This window comes from Cebidichthys violaceus, unplaced genomic scaffold (genome assembly GCF_023349555.1).
Source record: "Cebidichthys violaceus isolate CVI_PGR_0920_01 unplaced genomic scaffold, fCebVio1.0.p SCAF_3, whole genome shotgun sequence".
NCBI classification, from domain to species: Eukaryota; Metazoa; Chordata; class Actinopteri; order Perciformes; family Stichaeidae; genus Cebidichthys; species Cebidichthys violaceus.
This window is the reverse complement of record NW_027176483.1, coordinates 21,457,130-21,475,040: the sequence shown is the minus strand read 5'-3', so window position 1 is coordinate 21,475,040 and position 17,911 is coordinate 21,457,130. Positions and strand designations below refer to the sequence as shown.

The following is a 17,911-nucleotide window of genomic DNA, read 5'->3' as shown; positions in this document are numbered from 1 at the left end:
CCCAAGCCTAAATGGAACCAGCCTAATTTTGTAAAGCTGCAAAAACATGAAAAGTTTCTAATAAGCATCCAATAACTCATCAATGTAGCATCAAATGCTTTATAATCTATTCCACCCTCCGTCTTCACGCAGAGCAACAACAAGAGCCGAACAGCATTGCCTTCAAATCAAGCATAAACCTTTTACAAATATGTGCGATCGACAGATACGTCTTATCGTAATAGAATAAACACGTCGAGGTTGCCGGAGTTTGTTAGAACAGCTGTTACACATCCACAGATCTCGGAGGGAAACGGTGTGTTGATAGTTTTGACCGTCGTTGGGATTCCGCCCAATAACACCCAGTCACTCAGGATAGATGGCCGGTCGTAAAGCCAGGCCATAAGGAAACACTCTGGGATGTTTTCTGGAAGAAGTCCGCACTTAATCTGCTCTTAAATACACTTTGAGGCCCCGGTCAGGGTGAGACTTCTCAAACAGTCAAACAGTCGCAGAAAGCTGCGGCTCCATTCTGTCAACGCTCGGCTTGTAAATTCACGGGGGACGGAAAACAGATTGCTCCCCGCGTTTTGTCCAAGCTCGAGTTTAAATCATACCTGATTATTCATCCGGCGAGTTATTCAAACGTGAAGGACACTGGTCACGTTACGGCCAAGAACTTGTAATGTAAACACTTCCTGCTATCTTTCAATAGGTCTTAAAAAGGACACAGCTGTCCCCTTTGTGAAATGATCTCCAACAAATACGAGTGGAATCGGCTGTACACCGTTGGTCGGCTCCTAACTGATGGATTCCCTTTTCAAATATGGTTCTGCGGCCCTCGTTGCGATCTTTTATCCTCCCTTGCACGTGCCCAGTTCACCTCCTCTGCGTTTCCTCCGGTGCATGGCGTCACAGTCTACTTGTCTGAGCGTGAACACGAGAAACGAAAGAGATTGCACGGGTATGTGTGTGCACTGGAGCGTCGGGTCGTTGTATGAAACCCCACTCTTAAGAGGCGAGGTCACTCTTGAACGTCGACCGGGATATTAGGTTTGGCTTGTGTGTGTGTGTGTGTGTGTGTGTGTGTGTGTGTGTGTGTGTGTGTGTGTACACACGAGAGCTGCAGAAAGATAAAGTCTCTGAAATGAGCTCAGCACACAGTTCATGACTGAGCCGTAGAGGCCAGAGAGAGCTGCACGAAGCATGAGTCCCTGCATGCTTTGTGTGTGTGTGTGTGTGTACATTACCGTGCCGTGTATGACTCAAGAGTTACAAGGCGGGGCCGGCAGTAACGCCGAGGCAACCGGCCAAGAAACCGAAGGCTCATTTCAGCGGCTCTCACAACCACACCGACAAGGTCTGGGATCATTTCTGCAGACGTAAGTGGTTCGGGGTAAGTGAGTGAGTGAGTGAGTGAGTGAGTGAGTGTGAGAGCATTCCCGAATGCCCATGTTTATGTCTAAAGGTCGTACGGAAGAGGATGTCTCTGCTGCAAAGCTCCGCTTTCAGCTTAATAATCGGATTTGCCGCAGAGATGTTCGGCCAAGATATTTTCCGTCCGCGAAGCAGACCCGGGGCTCTCTGTGGTCGTGCATGTTTACGTCTTCACAGATCAGACGAGCAGCTCACTGAGCATCAGCGTTCCAGTCATCTGTTCGCAGTTCAGCGGTCATTTGCGAGATTGAGTCGTGCTTATGCAAATTCAGATACGGCATATGTGATTCCGTGATTATGAGCGCGATGACCGACATGCACCAGGCAATCGACAGAAGTGACGATACAGCAAGAAGCCGAGACAAAAAGTAAGGGACCCAGAGCGGAGCCTTGGGGGACCCCAGTGCAGTAGAATGATCTCTCGACATATGAAGTCAAATGCAGGCTTGTGGGTGTAAAAGTCGCTGTATAAATGTGAAAGCAAATGAGCTGAAAACAAACCTTTAAAAGTGTTCGTTCTGTGACTGGTAAAGCAGCTCAATCTGAGGAAGAGGCAAAAGCCAACACACTATTTGTGTTTATATCAAAAGCTGTCCCACACATGATGTCGGGAAAGTCAGAGTTAGACAAAACCCATACATGGTGCATCACTCTCTGTAGCTACCTATCTAATGTCAGACTGATTTCAGAACAATAGGGTAGAACTGAAAGCTGTACGTGCACATGTGTTAATGTTTTACAGAACAAGCCTTTTGATTAGCGTCACGGGGAAAGAGGATATGGCAACAATTCATTTCCCGGCACTGGCAGGGAGTTTCACAATGATGGCTGTTCTCTGGAAAGGGGAACGTGAACGCAGGTTATCATCATTGTTATGAGTGAGCTCTGACAAACTCCATATGAAGAGATGGTTGGTTTTTCAGATCCAATATCACTATATGTAACTCATCAGCCCATTTAAGCTAAACAGAAACAACAACAACAACAACAACAACAACAACAACAGGCATCACTTGCTACTTGACCGCTTGCTACACATACATGGTTAAACACTCCCATGCAATGTCTTTTTTCCTTGATAATGCTACATTGTGAACAAAAACTAGGCACAAAAATCAGCAGAAGGAGCGCTAGTTAGCGTTAGCTGTTAGCAGTTGGTGGGCAGCACAGTCCTGCTTGGCTAATTAACGAAGCTAACAGCTAACGTTGACGGGGAATCCATTGAGTTACACTACGATGCGTTCAAGCTCCATTTGGCAAAGTAGATTATAACGTTATCACGTGTTCAAATGTAATCTTGTACAATTTTGTTTTTGGTGGGAAACCTGAATAAATGCAGTCATTTTTCAGCAATATAAAATAGATATGAGAGAGGGAATTATGACCCGGTTAAACGTTTTTGTCTCTTAACACACCGGGATGTGAACGGTACTCATTATGGGCCGATTAGCAAGTTCAAGTATCGGGATTGGCATCATCAGAACATCTCTAAATGTGACGCCATAAATAAGGTGCTCCATAATATCCCCCACTTCTCTGGCTCTATGAATTTAATACAATATGTATAATACATGTATTGACACATCTTTCAGATAACTCAACGAGCAACGCTTGGTGAATCTCGGTTGCGAGAGCGCTCTGCTGCCGTGGCGCTCGTGAATGCTCCGTTGCGTAACGTGCTGGCGCTGTGGACCGCTGTATATCTGCTCCTACAGTATGAATACTGGAGTTTTTGTTTGGCTGAATAAAAGGGCTGTGAGCGGTCACAGTCTTTGATGCAGCCACAGAAATCAGAGCCTCGGTCATGGGACGAGGCTCTCTGAACAGCCGAGATGCTCCACACGCCACTGGTTTATCCATTGTGCCGTTTCCACCGGCTACACTGAAGTGATTCTTCAGCCCTAGAAAACAATGATGGGAATATATGAAATACCAGCAGCTCATTAGAGGTGGCATTTGGGGCTTTTCAGTGTTACACAGTTTCCCATTTTGTTTCTGCTAAATAATAAATCTGTCTCTCTCAGATCAAATGTTTTTTTCCATCATCAGATTTAGTGCTTTCTGCTTGCATCACATGTCTGTTAGTCTATCTCTTTCTACTTTGGTGCTGTAAAGTGAACTCATTAGTTCTGTCAGCTCCACTTCTGCTTCTAATTAGGTCTGTACACACAGGACTACCAGCTCAGTGTGTGTGTGTGTGTGTGTGTGTGTGTGTGTGTGTGTGTGTGTGTGTGTGTGTGTGTGTGTGTGCTCACACACTTTTGCTTCTGTGTATGCATCTACAAAAATGTGTGAAAAGCAGATTCCCCAGACATGCCAACCAACATCCCATGAGTCCAGCTCAACTGCCTCCCTTCTGTGTCTTTAATACACAACCAAACAGAAAAGGTTCGAGTGCAAAACGTTCCACTGAAATTAAAGTTTGTATAGTAAAATGATCAACACGGCAATCAAAATACCATTTTATTACAAGTAGAGTATATACACGCGTGTGCTAAAAATGTCATTAATGCGAATCCAAAAGTTTTGGTTGCAAATCCAAAAGTTGACAGAAGTTACATGTAAAACAAATTAAAATATTATATATATATATATATATATATATATATATATATATATATATATATATAATATATTTGGATTAGCATGAATACATTTTAATCACTATTTTATTCTACTTGCAAAAAAAACATTTTTTGTTTGCAAATCTAAAAGTTGGCAAAAAATAATTGCTAAATAAATCAATAATTTGACGCAAAATATTGATTTTAAAATTATTTTATGAATGAATTTGTTTTAATGAAGCTGACGTGATCCTCCAGAGTCCACGATCAGACCTGTGTCCATATTAACGGTAGACTGTCATAATCGACCAATCAGAATCGAGCATTCAACAAAGCTGTGGCAGTGGAGAGCCAAGCTGTCACTCCAATTTAGACCGGCCAATGTGTCTTGCATCTTTCAGCGTAGGTCCCGCCCACGAGCGAAACTTTGGATTCGCTTTAATACATTTTAATGACAAATTTCTTTCGCTTGCAATTAGAAACATTTTTCATTGCAGTTTGGAAAGTTTAACTCTCAAAAGTGTTCTGCTTGACTGCATAATGAAGACCCAATAACTGGCAAGAGGATGGACAGAAGAAGAAAAAGTGAAGACGAGGAGGAGTGCAAGAGGCAGAAGAGTCTGACTCAACACATATTTGGTTGTGGCGAAAAGCTATCCGTGAAACTACCCGCCTTCCCCTCTTCTTTCTCACCACACACACACACACACACACACACACACACACACACACACACACAATCATCTCATGGTATGGCCGAAATAACAAAATAATAGCTTGCAGAGCAGCGAGTCAGGCAGTCAGACCCCGGCCTCTGTATTTTCCCCCCAAAAGAAATCCCCCTGTGGTTTGGCCTGCTGCTCTGTCCTCACTCGCTTCTCTCAATCTCCTCCCTCCTTTCTTCTCTTCCGTCCCACCTTCTCTCTATTCACAGGCCTCCGTCTCTTTAGCTGTCCCCCTCTCCCTCCTGTCCTCCATCCTTTCCCTTACCTCTCATAAAGTTCTTCTTAATCTTGTCTGCTCCCTCATTCTTTCTCAATCCCTCCCTCACCCCCCCTCTATAAAGTCCCTTTGTGCCAGAAACCTAATGAGAACAATGTGTCAGAATGTGTGTGTGTGTGTGTGTGTGTGTGTGGTGGAATAGATGTCCTCATGGGGTCCCTCCTCTGGTATCCACATTCACAATAGCATAGTGAACATGTGTAAGGCTTTTACTGTTCAGTTCTCTGGTTTAAACAATGAAATAGTTGGACTTTAAAGTTAGCCAGAGAGTTAAAAGGACTTTTATTTATCTAACTTTTTGATACTACCAAAGACAAAATCAATATCACAATGCAATAGTGGTCAGTGTCAACAGTCAGAAGGGCTTGGAGTATGGTCAAACTGAGCCTTGGCTAAGCCCCGCCCACCGCTGCTACTCCCTCAAGCTGTCAGAGGGAGTAGCAGCTGCCATGGAGCCCATACTGTCACTAACTGCACTCCCTGAATAAATACCTCTCGTTTGGAAAACAAAAGGGATTTCAGAGAGAAGCAGACAGGAGGGTCTTCATCCACTCCTTCAATCATGAACAAGCTAAAGCAGTACGTGTAGACATTCTAGCGTAGCATAGACGTGCTAACGCACACACAGTGAGTGGCACATGGGGGTAGAGAGGGTTGTCCGGTAACCGCAAGGTTGGCGGTTCGATTCTCGGTTACTACATGTGCTGTGCCAAAGTGTCCCTGAGCAAGACACTGAACCTACTAGGGATGGGATGGGTCGAACAAACTTCTGCACAGCGGGACTAATAAGGGATTTAAAAAAAAATAATACTCTGTGGTTAACACAAACTGAAGAGATTTCAACATTTTGTTCTACTATACAGAACACATCAGTATACATCCTTGTGTGTAAATGAGAGGACTAAACGTCCTCACTAGAACTCTCGTCCTCCTTTAGCTCAGTGGTGACGTGGAGTCATGTGACCGCGGTGTAGTTCCTTTTATAGCCTGACAAAAATCAGAAAAGTGGTGTTCAATTGTGAAGATCATCTCGCAGAACAAAGTGTGTAAGTTTCATAAACGTTTATTTGCCACAGAGCTTATTTTCTGCGTCTCACTGAAACGAGACGCAGAAAAGGGAACGAATGTGACGCCGATTTCCTGGTTGGCCTACAAAAATACATCATCCTGCAGCGCTCTATTCTAGACAAGGTATCTCTCACACACACACACACACACACACACACACACACACACAGACCACAGCAGGAGGAAGTATTCCCTTGATCCCTCAAACACAGAGTCACACCTGCCCCCTCCTCGTTGTTGTCCTCTCACCTGGATCAGAGGCCTTTGGGGGAATCATGCTGTTGAAGTGTAAACACAAGAGTGTGTTTATCTGCAACACCATCAAATTACATAAGTCACTTTTTAAAGGCCAGCGCATTCAGTGCATGTGTATTTGAATATGTGTGCCAACTTCCTACAAAAGGATAAAAGGAGATTATGGACAACAAAAATACTCACAATCATCATTGTCTACTGTAGTGGCTGTTAAAGATTACAAATGTCCCCACAGGGAGGAGCAGCTGGATGCTTTCTGCTCCGGTGGAGCAGGGCTTCAGTCAGAATACGCTATCCAGAGATCGCCATTCATGCTTTCTAGTAGCCCATTCCTCCATAACGCTACGTTGTGGACAACGGCAAAAGGAGAGCTAACGATAGTTGGTAAGCGTTAGCCGTTAGCAGCACGGTCATACTTGGCTAAATAACCGAGATAGCAGCATTTCGGACCACTGACTTAGTCAGAATCGTGTTGTATTGTAACTCGTTCCCATCGTGCTGCTCAGAGTTTCCGCAGTGACCAGCTCTTCTGCAGACAGCGTAGCGTCTCCGCTAGCACAGTCCTGCCTGTAATGGAGCTATAACAGCCCAGGTACGGAGGCTCCAGTCAGTCACATTACGGTGCGTTCACGCTCCAAACGGGTGAGTGAGTGTTTGGGCCAAGGTCAATCTGCCAACAAATGTACAGTCCCTTTATAATACTCCCTTTACAATACTCCCTTTACAATACTCCCCTTTACAATACTCCCTTTGCAATACTCCCTTTACAATACTCCCCTTTACAATACTCCCTTTACAATACTCCCTTTACAATGTTCCCTTTACAATACTCCCTTTACAATACTCCCTTTACAATACTCCCTTTACAATGTTCCCTTTACAATGTTCCCTTTACAATACTCCCCTTTACAATACTCCCCTTTACAATACTCCCTTTACAATGTTCCCTTTACAATACTCCCTTTACAATACTCCCTTTACAATACTCCCTTTACAATACTCCCTTTACAATGTTCCCTTTACAATACTCCCCTTTACAATACTCCCCTTTACAATACTCCCTTTACAATACTCCCTTTACAATACTCCCTTTACAATGTTCCCTTTACAATACTCCCTTTACAATACTCCCTTTACAATATTCCCTTTACAATATTCCCTTTACAATACTCCCCTTTACAATATTCCCTTTACAATACTCCCTTTACAATATTCCCTTTACAATGTTCCCTTTACAATGTTCCCTTTACAATACTCCCTTTACAATACTCCCCTTTACAATATTCCCTTTACAATACTCCCCTTTACAATGTTCCCTTTACAATACTCCCTTTACAATGTTCCCTTTACAATATTCCCTTTACAATATTCCCTTTACAATACTCCCTTTACAATACTCCCTTTACAATACTCCCTTTACAATACTCCCCTTTACAATACTCCCTTTACAATACTCCCCTTTACAATACTCCCTTTACAATACTCCCTTTACAATGTTCCCTTTACAATACTCCCTTTACAATACTCCCTTTACAATACTCCCTTTACAATGTTCCCTTTACAATGTTCCCTTTACAATACTCCCCTTTACAATACTCCCCTTTACAATACTCCCTTTACAATGTTCCCTTTACAATACTCCCTTTACAATACTCCCTTTACAATACTCCCTTTACAATGTTCCCTTTACAATACTCCCCTTTACAATACTCCCCTTTACAATACTCCCCTTTACAATACTCCCTTTACAATACTCCCTTTACAATACTCCCTTTACAATGTTCCCTTTACAATACTCCCTTTACAATACTCCCTTTACAATATTCCCTTTACAATATTCCCTTTACAATACTCCCCTTTACAATATTCCCTTTACAATACTCCCTTTACAATATTCCCTTTACAATGTTCCCTTTACAATACTCCCTTTACAATACTCCCCTTTACAATATTCCCTTTACAATACTCCCCTTTACAATGTTCCCTTTACAATACTCCCTTTACAATGTTCCCTTTACAATATTCCCTTTACAATATTCCCTTTACAATACTCCCTTTATCATACTCCCTTTACAATACTCCCTTTACAATACTCCCTTTACAATACTCCCTTTACAATACTCCCTTTACAATATTCCCTTTAGAATACTCCCTTTACCATACTCCCTTTATCATACTCCCTTTATCATACTCCCTTTATAATACTCCCTTTACAATACTCCCTTTACAATACTCCCTTTACAATACTCCCTTTACAATATTCCCTTTTCTTTCGCCTTTTTCAGCTGCTAGAGTCAAAGCGATGAAAAATGACGTCTCATAAAAGTCAACGGAAGCAATGATCTGGTTTCTCAGGGTAAGTCTCCGTTTTCATTGAAACTAAAATGTACTGAAGAAATGGTCCATTTGACTCCAAACATTTTTCCACGGTTTGCCTTCTCACAACTCTTAGACCTGAAAACAACACGCGGTATTATTGATTCATGCTGAACCTGCACAGCTGGACGTTAAATTTAGCCTGTAGTGATTTGTATACTAAGCATGATGTCAAATTGAGTATGTAGTGCATCCACGCTGCATAGTATGTAGATTCTGTATACTAGATCTGCAAGACCATCTAAGCACGGCTGTATTAAGAGAACTGGATTCAGCTTATTTCATCTCTATGAAAGTTGTGACTAAAAACATCCCCGACAGCTAAGTATAAAATTACCCAGATCTCCCGGCGATCTTCAGCATCAACTGACCCATAGAGGAAGGGCACTTTAGCCCCGCCCCCCAGCTCTCAGTCTCTGGTTCATTCACACGGACAGATTAGTGCCTTTTACAACTTCTGGGGCCTTGTGATTTATAATAAAGTAAAGGATATTTAAGTTTTTGTACCGGGAAGTCGATTCAATAAAAAGAAAAAGAAAATCAGCTAAGTTAAAGACGTCTCTTTCCCAATGTAAGTCTATGGGAGACAGTCTGTTTAGCTGTGATTATGAGAGCGTGAGCTTACTGGACATATCTAACTGCACCAATAATATGTACCAATAAAATAATGAACCCATTGAATAAAAGAATGACAAACGATGACGAGCAACGTCAACGTTAACACCAAGGAGGTCGCATATATAATGTACTGCAGAAAATAGACTTTATATTTAACACTAAAGTATTTAAATGTGCCTTAAATAATACTGGAAGAGACTACATTGAGTGGGAGGGTTCATGCTGATTTACATTTGTGATGAATAATTTACATTCAACGTTAGCTTAACCCGGTAATCGATACGGTCATGTGATGCAGACAGGACGCAGTGAGCAGTGTGCAGATGAACACCACAGGCATCGGAGCTCACACAGAGGCCCATTTCAGGCTGTGCAGACCCACGGGCCCGGGCCCCCCTTTGGGCAGATCTCGCCCCGCGAGGACAGCCAGCGGCACGGTGGTCGGCCGGTCGTTGGCCTCGCAGCAAAAGAAAAGACGCGTCCCTCGTCAGGGCTGTCCCCGTCTGCATCAATAGCCCCTGTGTCTGGTATGTTTGTCCAATTACCCACTAAAGGGCTCCTTCCACCGACCGCCCGGGTTAACCCAATAAGACACCAGCTTACAACTAATCATTCGGACATATGGGATATTATGTCAGTCAGCTGGCATGGGGGGGGGGGGGGGGGATTAACCAGCGGCGTCAGTCTGGGAGATGTCATGTGTTAACGGGAAAGAAGAACTAATGTTCAATCACTCCTTCAGCCAACAAACCTTCATTCTAACGAGGGCCGGGCGATGATGATGATGATGATGATGATGATGATGATGATTTTTTTGACCAGCGAGCAGTTATGTAGGTTTTCTTTCTTTCTTTCTTTCTTTTGTCTTGTTCCTTACTGTTATGATTTTGTTCTTATTATAAATGCTTTTATTGGGTTTTTTTTTACCATGTAAAGTGTCTTTGAGTGCCTTTTAAAGCGCTATATAAATAACATGTATTATTATTATTATTATTATTATTATAATAATGACTAAGTGGGTAAAGTTAAATAATATAACAGCTAGAACAGTGTGGGAAGTTCAGAAAATAACATGATTATACTGTAATTCAGCCTTTAAAACCAGGAAAAACACCATATTAGGATATCCAAAATGTAATGGTCCCATATCACTATATCGACATAATATTGATATATTGCTCAGCCTTAACTCTGACAGCCACAAGATGAAGCCTTCATGCTTACAATGCAAGAAAAGTTCATCTATGGCAAGAAAAATAATATACATAATCTGATCTTAATGTGGTGTGTATTACATCATCTCTTCTGTAAAGCACTGTGTGAAAGGTGCGATATGAATCACACTTGATTGAATGATTGACACATTAGTCAAACTCTCTTGAAACAAGACAATAATCTGGTGGTGCTTGACAAGAACATCCATCTTGGGTAAAAACAAATAAGATTGAATCAAAGTAAAGACGATAATGTGAATCTGGAACCGAGCTTCAACTGAGAAGAAACAGACCTGAGACCAGGAAGTTCATTTGTTCATCAGTGTCGAGAGCACATGCTGGATCTTTATCTTTAGCCGTATATTCTGTGTGTGTGTGTGTGTGTATATATATATATATATATATATATATATATATATATATATATATATATATATATACATACAGTATATTTGGGACAGAACCACATTGACAGTGTGCTTCTTGATGAAACGGTTCGGTGCATCCATCACCCTCTCACTGTGTGTTTCTCTCCCCTCATGCAAAATCCCTGAAAGTGTGGAACCATCCAACAAGCCGCCGCTGTTGACCTTTGCCCTAAATATGCACATGCAAGCGAGGGTCAGGAATGTGGGGCACCTAAGCTAATTGTGAGGATATCTGTGGGGGGGGGGGGGGGGGGGGGGGGTTGTGTGTCGTGTACGCGGCGCAGCGGTCTGGAAAACCTCCAGCCTCTGCTGCTGTGGCTCTTCTCAGAGGGGGGGGGGGGGGGGGGGCCGGTCCACAAACAGCAGAGCTCGCCTCCCTTCTCACACTGACAAACAGTGACAGGCAGCTGACACATTCTTCAGAAACGGAGGGCCCCGTCCTCCCGTCCCCCCCGTCCCCCCCGTCCTCCCTGTGAGTGTTTGTGTTCCGTACCGATGTCAGTTTCAAAAGGCCAAATTCCTCCAGCAGTTTGAGAATGATACACTTCTACCGACATGTTCTTGTCTGCACATCTAGAGATCTCCATCAACCAGCTGATACCAAACTGTACCAACCCAATACTGTGGGTCATTTCTGTTACACAGAGCTTCTCAGCACAGTGGAGGGGCCGAGGTGTATTTAGGAAGGTGCAGAAACAGGCTTGAATACTGACTCGATGTGCCACACATTGATTCGTTCCTACAATTCCTGCTCGTCAGTATTCACCCGGCGCTCCTTTCCGAACCATTAAACGCTACATTTAGCAGTTCCTGGCCTGAAGTTTCCGAAAGCCCCCCCCCCCCCCTCCCCCGCGCAGTTTAGGATCCCAACTGGTGTCTATGGAGCGCTGTGCAGTCCCAGAACCAAGCCAGTACTCCTAACGTATGAATCTACAGCACCTGTGTGTCTCTGTGTATAGCACGGTCCTTCCATCTGAAGCACACTTTAAAGCTTTTTGATGGAGACAGTAAATAAGGAATCTACCTCTCATATCCAATGATAACAGCAAGACGTTTATGAGCTGCATTAATTCATTGTCTGTCTAAAATAAATATGCAGCCTGAACAACAGTCTCACATGCAGCAGATACAGAGCAGCATCCACTGGAGGTTTGTGGTCGATGTCAAACGGAAGTTTCAAAATAAAAGACTATCGAGCCTCCCGTTAGCTCCGCTTTGGTCTCCACCAACTCCTGAGGAAAACATCTGGCTCTTTAGCCGCCAGACGTTCTTCACCCGCTGGCTGCTTTCATGTGACTCATGACGGTGTGTGACGCTTGGATCTATTTAAGGCCATGTGCAGAGAGACAGCAGGAGTCACAGGGTCACACAATACAGACAGACGTCCCCAACGTCTCTGAGACGTCTGGCTCTCGCTCGCTATCCTTCGTCTGTTCGGCTCCACCGTCGTCACCTGATTACCAGTGATCAATGCAGCTCGAGTAGCTCTTCAAACACACTAGAGCTCAACAGAAATATATATTAGAAATACGCTCAAACCGTATCCTAGGTTATCTTGAGAAAAAATGAATTCAAGCCCACAATAACAAACGGATCTTTTCAACACATCACTTCGTGGTCCGGTTATTCATGCCTTACATGCTCACGCAGTTGTACTTCAGCACACTTCTGCGGGACACTGTAATTGGTAGTATATTCTGTGTTTCTGGCTCCCTCCGAGTCTCCCCAGGACAGAATCCGTGTTGTCTCACGGAGACACATCTCATCTCATCTGCGTCCGTTTACAGTGACCTCTTATCTTCGGCAACCCGCAGCCGTTCAAACGGACAGAGGCTGATGCATCTAACCCCGGACTGTGACCACAACTGTGGCCGCTCTCCTGTTTGCACTAATCAAAGGCTTTCTGTTCTGTTGATCTGATTTACGCCCTGCTGCTCCTCCTCCTCTGGTCGTGGATCAGCTGGGAGCCCTTTGGTTCATGGCAGAATGGATGCTGGTGAATCATGGAGGTGTTGCAGTAATGGTTTAATGGTTACTTTGTGTGGTGAAAGTTAAAACCCACAGACGTCCCTGACCCTCAGCTACTCTTGTATTTAAAGTACTTTTACACATACAGTTCTGAGGACAAAGCAACTAGTATATATGTATATAAAAAATCTATAAAAAATCTTTCTTTTTTTTTTTTTTTTTTAAGTTTGAGTCTGAGGTTCAGCTTCAGGTTAGACTCGCGCGGATATGAGTTTATGTATATATTCATTCTAGAAGTAAAAGTACCAAACCCAATAACTTCTATAAAGAGGGAGTACCGTACAGAGGTGTGCAGCCGGACCACAGGAGTCTAATCTCCGGCCTTTGCAAGTCCTCGCCCTCGCGTGGGCCAACTTACCCTCTAGCGTCACTTCTTTCCCCGCCTTCTTCAGCGCCTGGACCGCCAGGTCGTGCGTTGCCTCCCGGAGGTCGTTCCCGTTCACCGACAGGATCGCGTCGCCCACCCGGAGAGCCCGGCTCTGGTCGGCGGCGAGACCCGGGAAGATCTTGGAGATGAGGATGGGCATCCGGTTCTCGCGCCCACCTTTGATACTGATCCCCAGCCCGCCGGACTCCTGTTTGACAACTCGGACTTTCCGCACAGCCTCAGAGGGGCCGTCTTGGCTGACGGGAGCGTCGCCTTGTCTCGACCCGAAGCTGGACCCGGGACTGCCGTAGCTGGATCCGGGGCTTCCGAATTCAGAGTTTGTGCCGTTATTCGGGTACTTTCCGGGGCTGTTCGGACCGTAGTTGGCGTCGTATTGACCTCGACTGACACCCCCGCGCCCCGGGCTGCCACTGCGCCCCCTACCCCCGTGGTTCTGGTTCTGGTTCTGGTTCTGGAGTTGGTCCGGACCCGAGGACGGACCGCGGCCAGGGTTCCCCGGACTCGTTCCCGGGTCGTTTCCGTTCGACATGCCATTTCGTAGGCCCGCCGAAGAGTTGTTGTAGTCCCAGTGATTTCCCCCCGGTCCGGTCGCCTCCGCCTCGGCCGTTAAAGTCAGCGTTTCTCGGGTGAGTTCGGCGGCCACTCGGATCCAGCGGTCGCGGAGCAGAAGGTCGAGTTGACCGTTTTTGTCCGCTCTGGTCCAAACTGCCATTCCTAGACGGTTAGCCTGCTCCGAGGCGGGCCGCTTTCACACTAAAGTCATCATCAACTTTTTCCTCTTTTTCAGAGTGCGCACAAGCAGCGACTAGGCTGCACTGGCCCGCATCGACACACCCACTCCCACTGTGACTGCAGGCAGAGGGCGAGAAAAAACAGAAGGACTCCCCCCCAAAAAAAACGAGGGAGAGGAAAGAGAAAAGAACAACTGGCCGTGATGGGCCAGCCTGAGACGGCTTGTTGATGAGTTCAAGCTCTAAAGCTGCCCGACTTCCACCGGGAAGTTAGCGGAAACAAACCTACAGCACATCCGGGGAAGTCTTTCTAAATAAAATACATGCGCACGAAATTTGTTTTAGGGTCAATTTTTGGAGTGAAGTAGCTCGATCAACTGTACAGATGTATGGGTGAACATGATGAAGCAGCGTTCAAATGTCTGGTCTTTGTTGTCATTTTAGAGTCACGCAGTCTTACAGCTCGAGGGCATTTTGGATAGTCTGAGAAAAAACTCATTTAAAGAAAACGGCCTTTAAAGAGATGTTTTGTAAAATTACATTTTGAAGACACTACAGGTAATAAGAGTAAGAAATTAATCTAATAAATATATATCGCCAGGAAACTTCCCCATTTAATTATTTCCATTAAAAAAAAGATACAGGAGAAAGCTACATATACAAATAGACAAACTAGTAAAATAAATATTTAGGATGTTTCCTTCTACTAGTCTCAAATAAAACACGTTATGAAAGCCAAATAGTCCAATCTCAAAATTGACCAGTGCGTGAAAACACTGTTTTAGCCTTCCTTTAATGGACACATAAAACGTAATAAAAAGTCAATGGAGAAACCATTTTAATTTGTTACATTTCACGCTTTTATTTTGAAAGAATAATCTCATAACTTCCCGTTCCAGTGTGTTTCATTCATTCTACCTTCACGCAGCTTGTCTCGCTAAAGAGTGAACTCGGAGCCGGATGACGGACGGAGACAGCCAATAGACACGTCGACCTGTAGATTATTTATTCATGATGAAAGGGGCGGGGCGTCCATCGACGCATTATGGATCCTCCGACTGGGGCCAAAGCCTACTTAAGTTCACTCACTGTGTTGCCTCTAGTCATGGATATTGCTGCCTACTATAACCGTTGTTTGAATACCATTCCCCCAAAATAGTAAGTCAACAGAACTGCCCCGTCGCTGCCTCTCATAAGATAAGATGGACTTTATTGTACACAGTGTCATAATGAAGGAAAACGTTCAAGTTGGAACTATTCGGTCACTCTGTGTCCACGTGAGAAAACGTGTCTTTTCATTCTGTCAAAATGACAACCATTTATTAGTCACATAGGGGGAACGTAAGGCTGTGATGTTGAGATGGCAAAATATTCCCACAAGGAAGCTCGTGACAAGTGTGTCACGTCTTTCCGCATCAGACCGACACGGCTGCTTTCACTTTCCCTTTGATCACAAAGCAACACGCGATGAGGAAAAAGTCTTTTGTTGAGTCCACAAAATATTAATGACGTGATCTCGTGAAACATTGTGATCGTGATCACAATAGAATACATGATTTACTCATGTCTGCATCAAGCATGGCGATCTTCCATTTATTATCTCTGCCAGGAGATCATGATATCGGTCGTGTGTGTGTGTGTGTGTGTGTGTGTGTGTGTGTGTGTGTGTGTGTGTGTGTGTGTGCATTGCTGTGTCTGTCCACGGCCAATCTGGCATTCTGCAGCACCAAACTGCATAATATTTTGGGTGGCCAGTCATGGCTGCATGCTGAAGGACCTCTCGTTGTTGCAGTGACTCACACGTTCTCAGAACACCTTTTATTACCTGTTTTATACTGCTGACTCCTCACTCACTGCTCCTAACCGGCCCCCAGCCAGTAGAGGGGCAGATGGTGATGGAACAGCTGAGTGCATCGCTGCTAGGTATGGGGCTAGATCACGATAAAAACACTAGCAATAAGTTGATCGTGGGGGAATTTCCATAATTGGGATAATCGTAAATATTCTCCAGAGTGACACTAAAAAGCTGTCGAGCTCGCTATTATGGTAATGAAGTGAAAAATAGAGCCTGATTTTAAAAAATACAGGAATTATCATGTCAAAAAAGAACAGACTCACACAATGTTGCTTTTATTTTTTAGATGTATTCCTCCTTTATTTATGAGGGGGACCTTATGATTTATGATGACCTTATTTAAGATTGTTTGACACAAAAAAGATGTTTTATCTGTAATGCAATCAAAACGTTTATTTCTTAACAAAATATAAGATATTTAGTTTTATTCTAAAAGTTCTAAGCATATTTTGATTATTATCGCAATTAATACTGTAAATAAAGATTTTTGCCAGGATAACTGTGACATGATTTTTTATATTGTCCCGTGTCTCTGCTCGATGGCCCAGAGACACAGTGGAGGAAAACATTTTGCTCCCTTTTATTGTTTTGAGTGTGTTTGGCTACGAGCTAACAGCTAATGGACCTACACATGGGCAAAAAATAGGACTTGTATTCATTCAATCAAGACTTTACAGCAGTGGTCGTTTCAGACACACCTGGCGGAGATCTGCGCTCTACTGAGAGTCATTTTGAATGTAGCTGCGTTGCAGAGATGCACACTCCTGCACAGTCACAGGTCGGCCCTCCGATGGAGTCACTTCATGTGCCTTTCATCTCCACCACCAGCAGGGTTGTGGCAGAGTCGCATCTGAGAGCATTTTACCAAGCGGCTAATTTAAAGGATTCATTTTCATTGAGAAGAGCTCAGCTGCTGCAAGCCTCATATTGGGAAAGATCCGTCTATATATAAAGAAAGACGTCTCTTTGCGTCTTTGTAGTCAAGGTGTGTAACTTTGAAGTTGTTTTGTTATTTTTTTTAAGTCGTATTGTCTCTTTGTAGTCGTTTTGTGTCTCTTTTGTTTTGAATCTCTTTGTAGTCACGTTGTGTCGTTTTATGCATCTTTGTGGTCATTTTGAGTCTTCCTAGTTGGCACGTTTTTCTCTTTGAGTGACATTTTGTAGACAACTGAGTGTATTTAGTGAAACATTACTTGTTTCCTTGTTAGTGTGCAAAAATAAAAAGGGAATCCTACCTTCGATAAACAAACTTTGATGATTTGAGTAATAGAAAACCTCATTTGTTTGTTTACCGGACAGGTGAATGAGCCCGGCTGTAAATAAAAAATCTATATAAGTTATATTGTGAATCTTAATCCCTTCAGCCTGGTTACAGACCTCTGAACTGAAGACCACGTCTTCTGATTCAGTGATTCCAGAGGGTCTAGTGTTGTGCTCATTGATGGTTGCCTCTACCTGTGGAATAGCCAGTGAGGATAGCTTGAATCTCAGTGATTCAGGGGGCCTGAACAGGTCTTAAGTAAGGTATTGTTGGAGGTTCCACTGTGGGGACTGTTGTCAAAGTGACCCTGACAGGAAGTGCATCGTACAGATGTTGGGGATTTCACTTCCAAGTCCTACACTGAAAGAAACTTTCTGAGAGGAAAACAGACAGAATGTATTGTTGTAATCAAGAGAACTTCCCTGCTTAGTTCCCCTATCTATTGCAGTTGTTCCTCAGATCGTTGGATAAACAGTCACGTTTGAGTTTGTATCAATGTCTGTCCAAAATGTCATCGCTTTCATCTTTCAGCACATGAATCCTTATTAGTTATGGCCAAAAATGTGATTCGTGAGGTCGAGCATCATTCTACTAGTTTGTGCCAAAGTCAAAGAAATTAGCTCAACGTGTTCTGAAGGACGGGACAGAGGAGTAATGTGAAAACGTGCCTCCAGACACATCTGTCGCGGCGGCGTAATAAAAGAAAT

The 17,911-nt window shown here is 43.8% G+C and overlaps 1 protein-coding gene and 2 long non-coding RNA genes across 4 annotated transcripts in view; 2 read left to right on the top strand and 1 right to left on the bottom strand.

The window, feature by feature from the left end:
- sntb2 (syntrophin, beta 2) overlaps window positions 1-14,151 on the bottom strand; it is a 28,264-nt gene extending 14,113 nt beyond the window's left edge. The window contains exon 1 of the mRNA XM_068722689.1: window positions 13,328-14,151. Within this exon, the coding sequence (XP_068578790.1) occupies window positions 13,328-14,069 (742 nt within the window). The 5' untranslated portion in view covers window positions 14,070-14,151. The remainder of the gene's footprint in view (window positions 1-13,327) is intronic.
- LOC137881019 (uncharacterized) lies at window positions 1,271-9,675 on the top strand. 2 transcript variants are annotated; one of them, XR_011103842.1, is made up of 4 exons: window positions 1,271-1,361; window positions 6,059-6,173; window positions 8,591-8,661; window positions 9,598-9,675. It is a non-coding gene; the product is annotated as an uncharacterized lncRNA (long non-coding RNA). The 2 variants fall into 2 exon arrangements; XR_011103841.1 differs by having other exon boundaries at window positions 1,271-1,375.
- LOC137881020 (uncharacterized) lies at window positions 13,900-14,423 on the top strand. The gene is made up of 2 exons (XR_011103843.1): window positions 13,900-13,983; window positions 14,145-14,423. It is a non-coding gene; the product is annotated as an uncharacterized lncRNA (long non-coding RNA).
- Window positions 14,424-17,911: the final 3,488 nt, after the last annotated feature.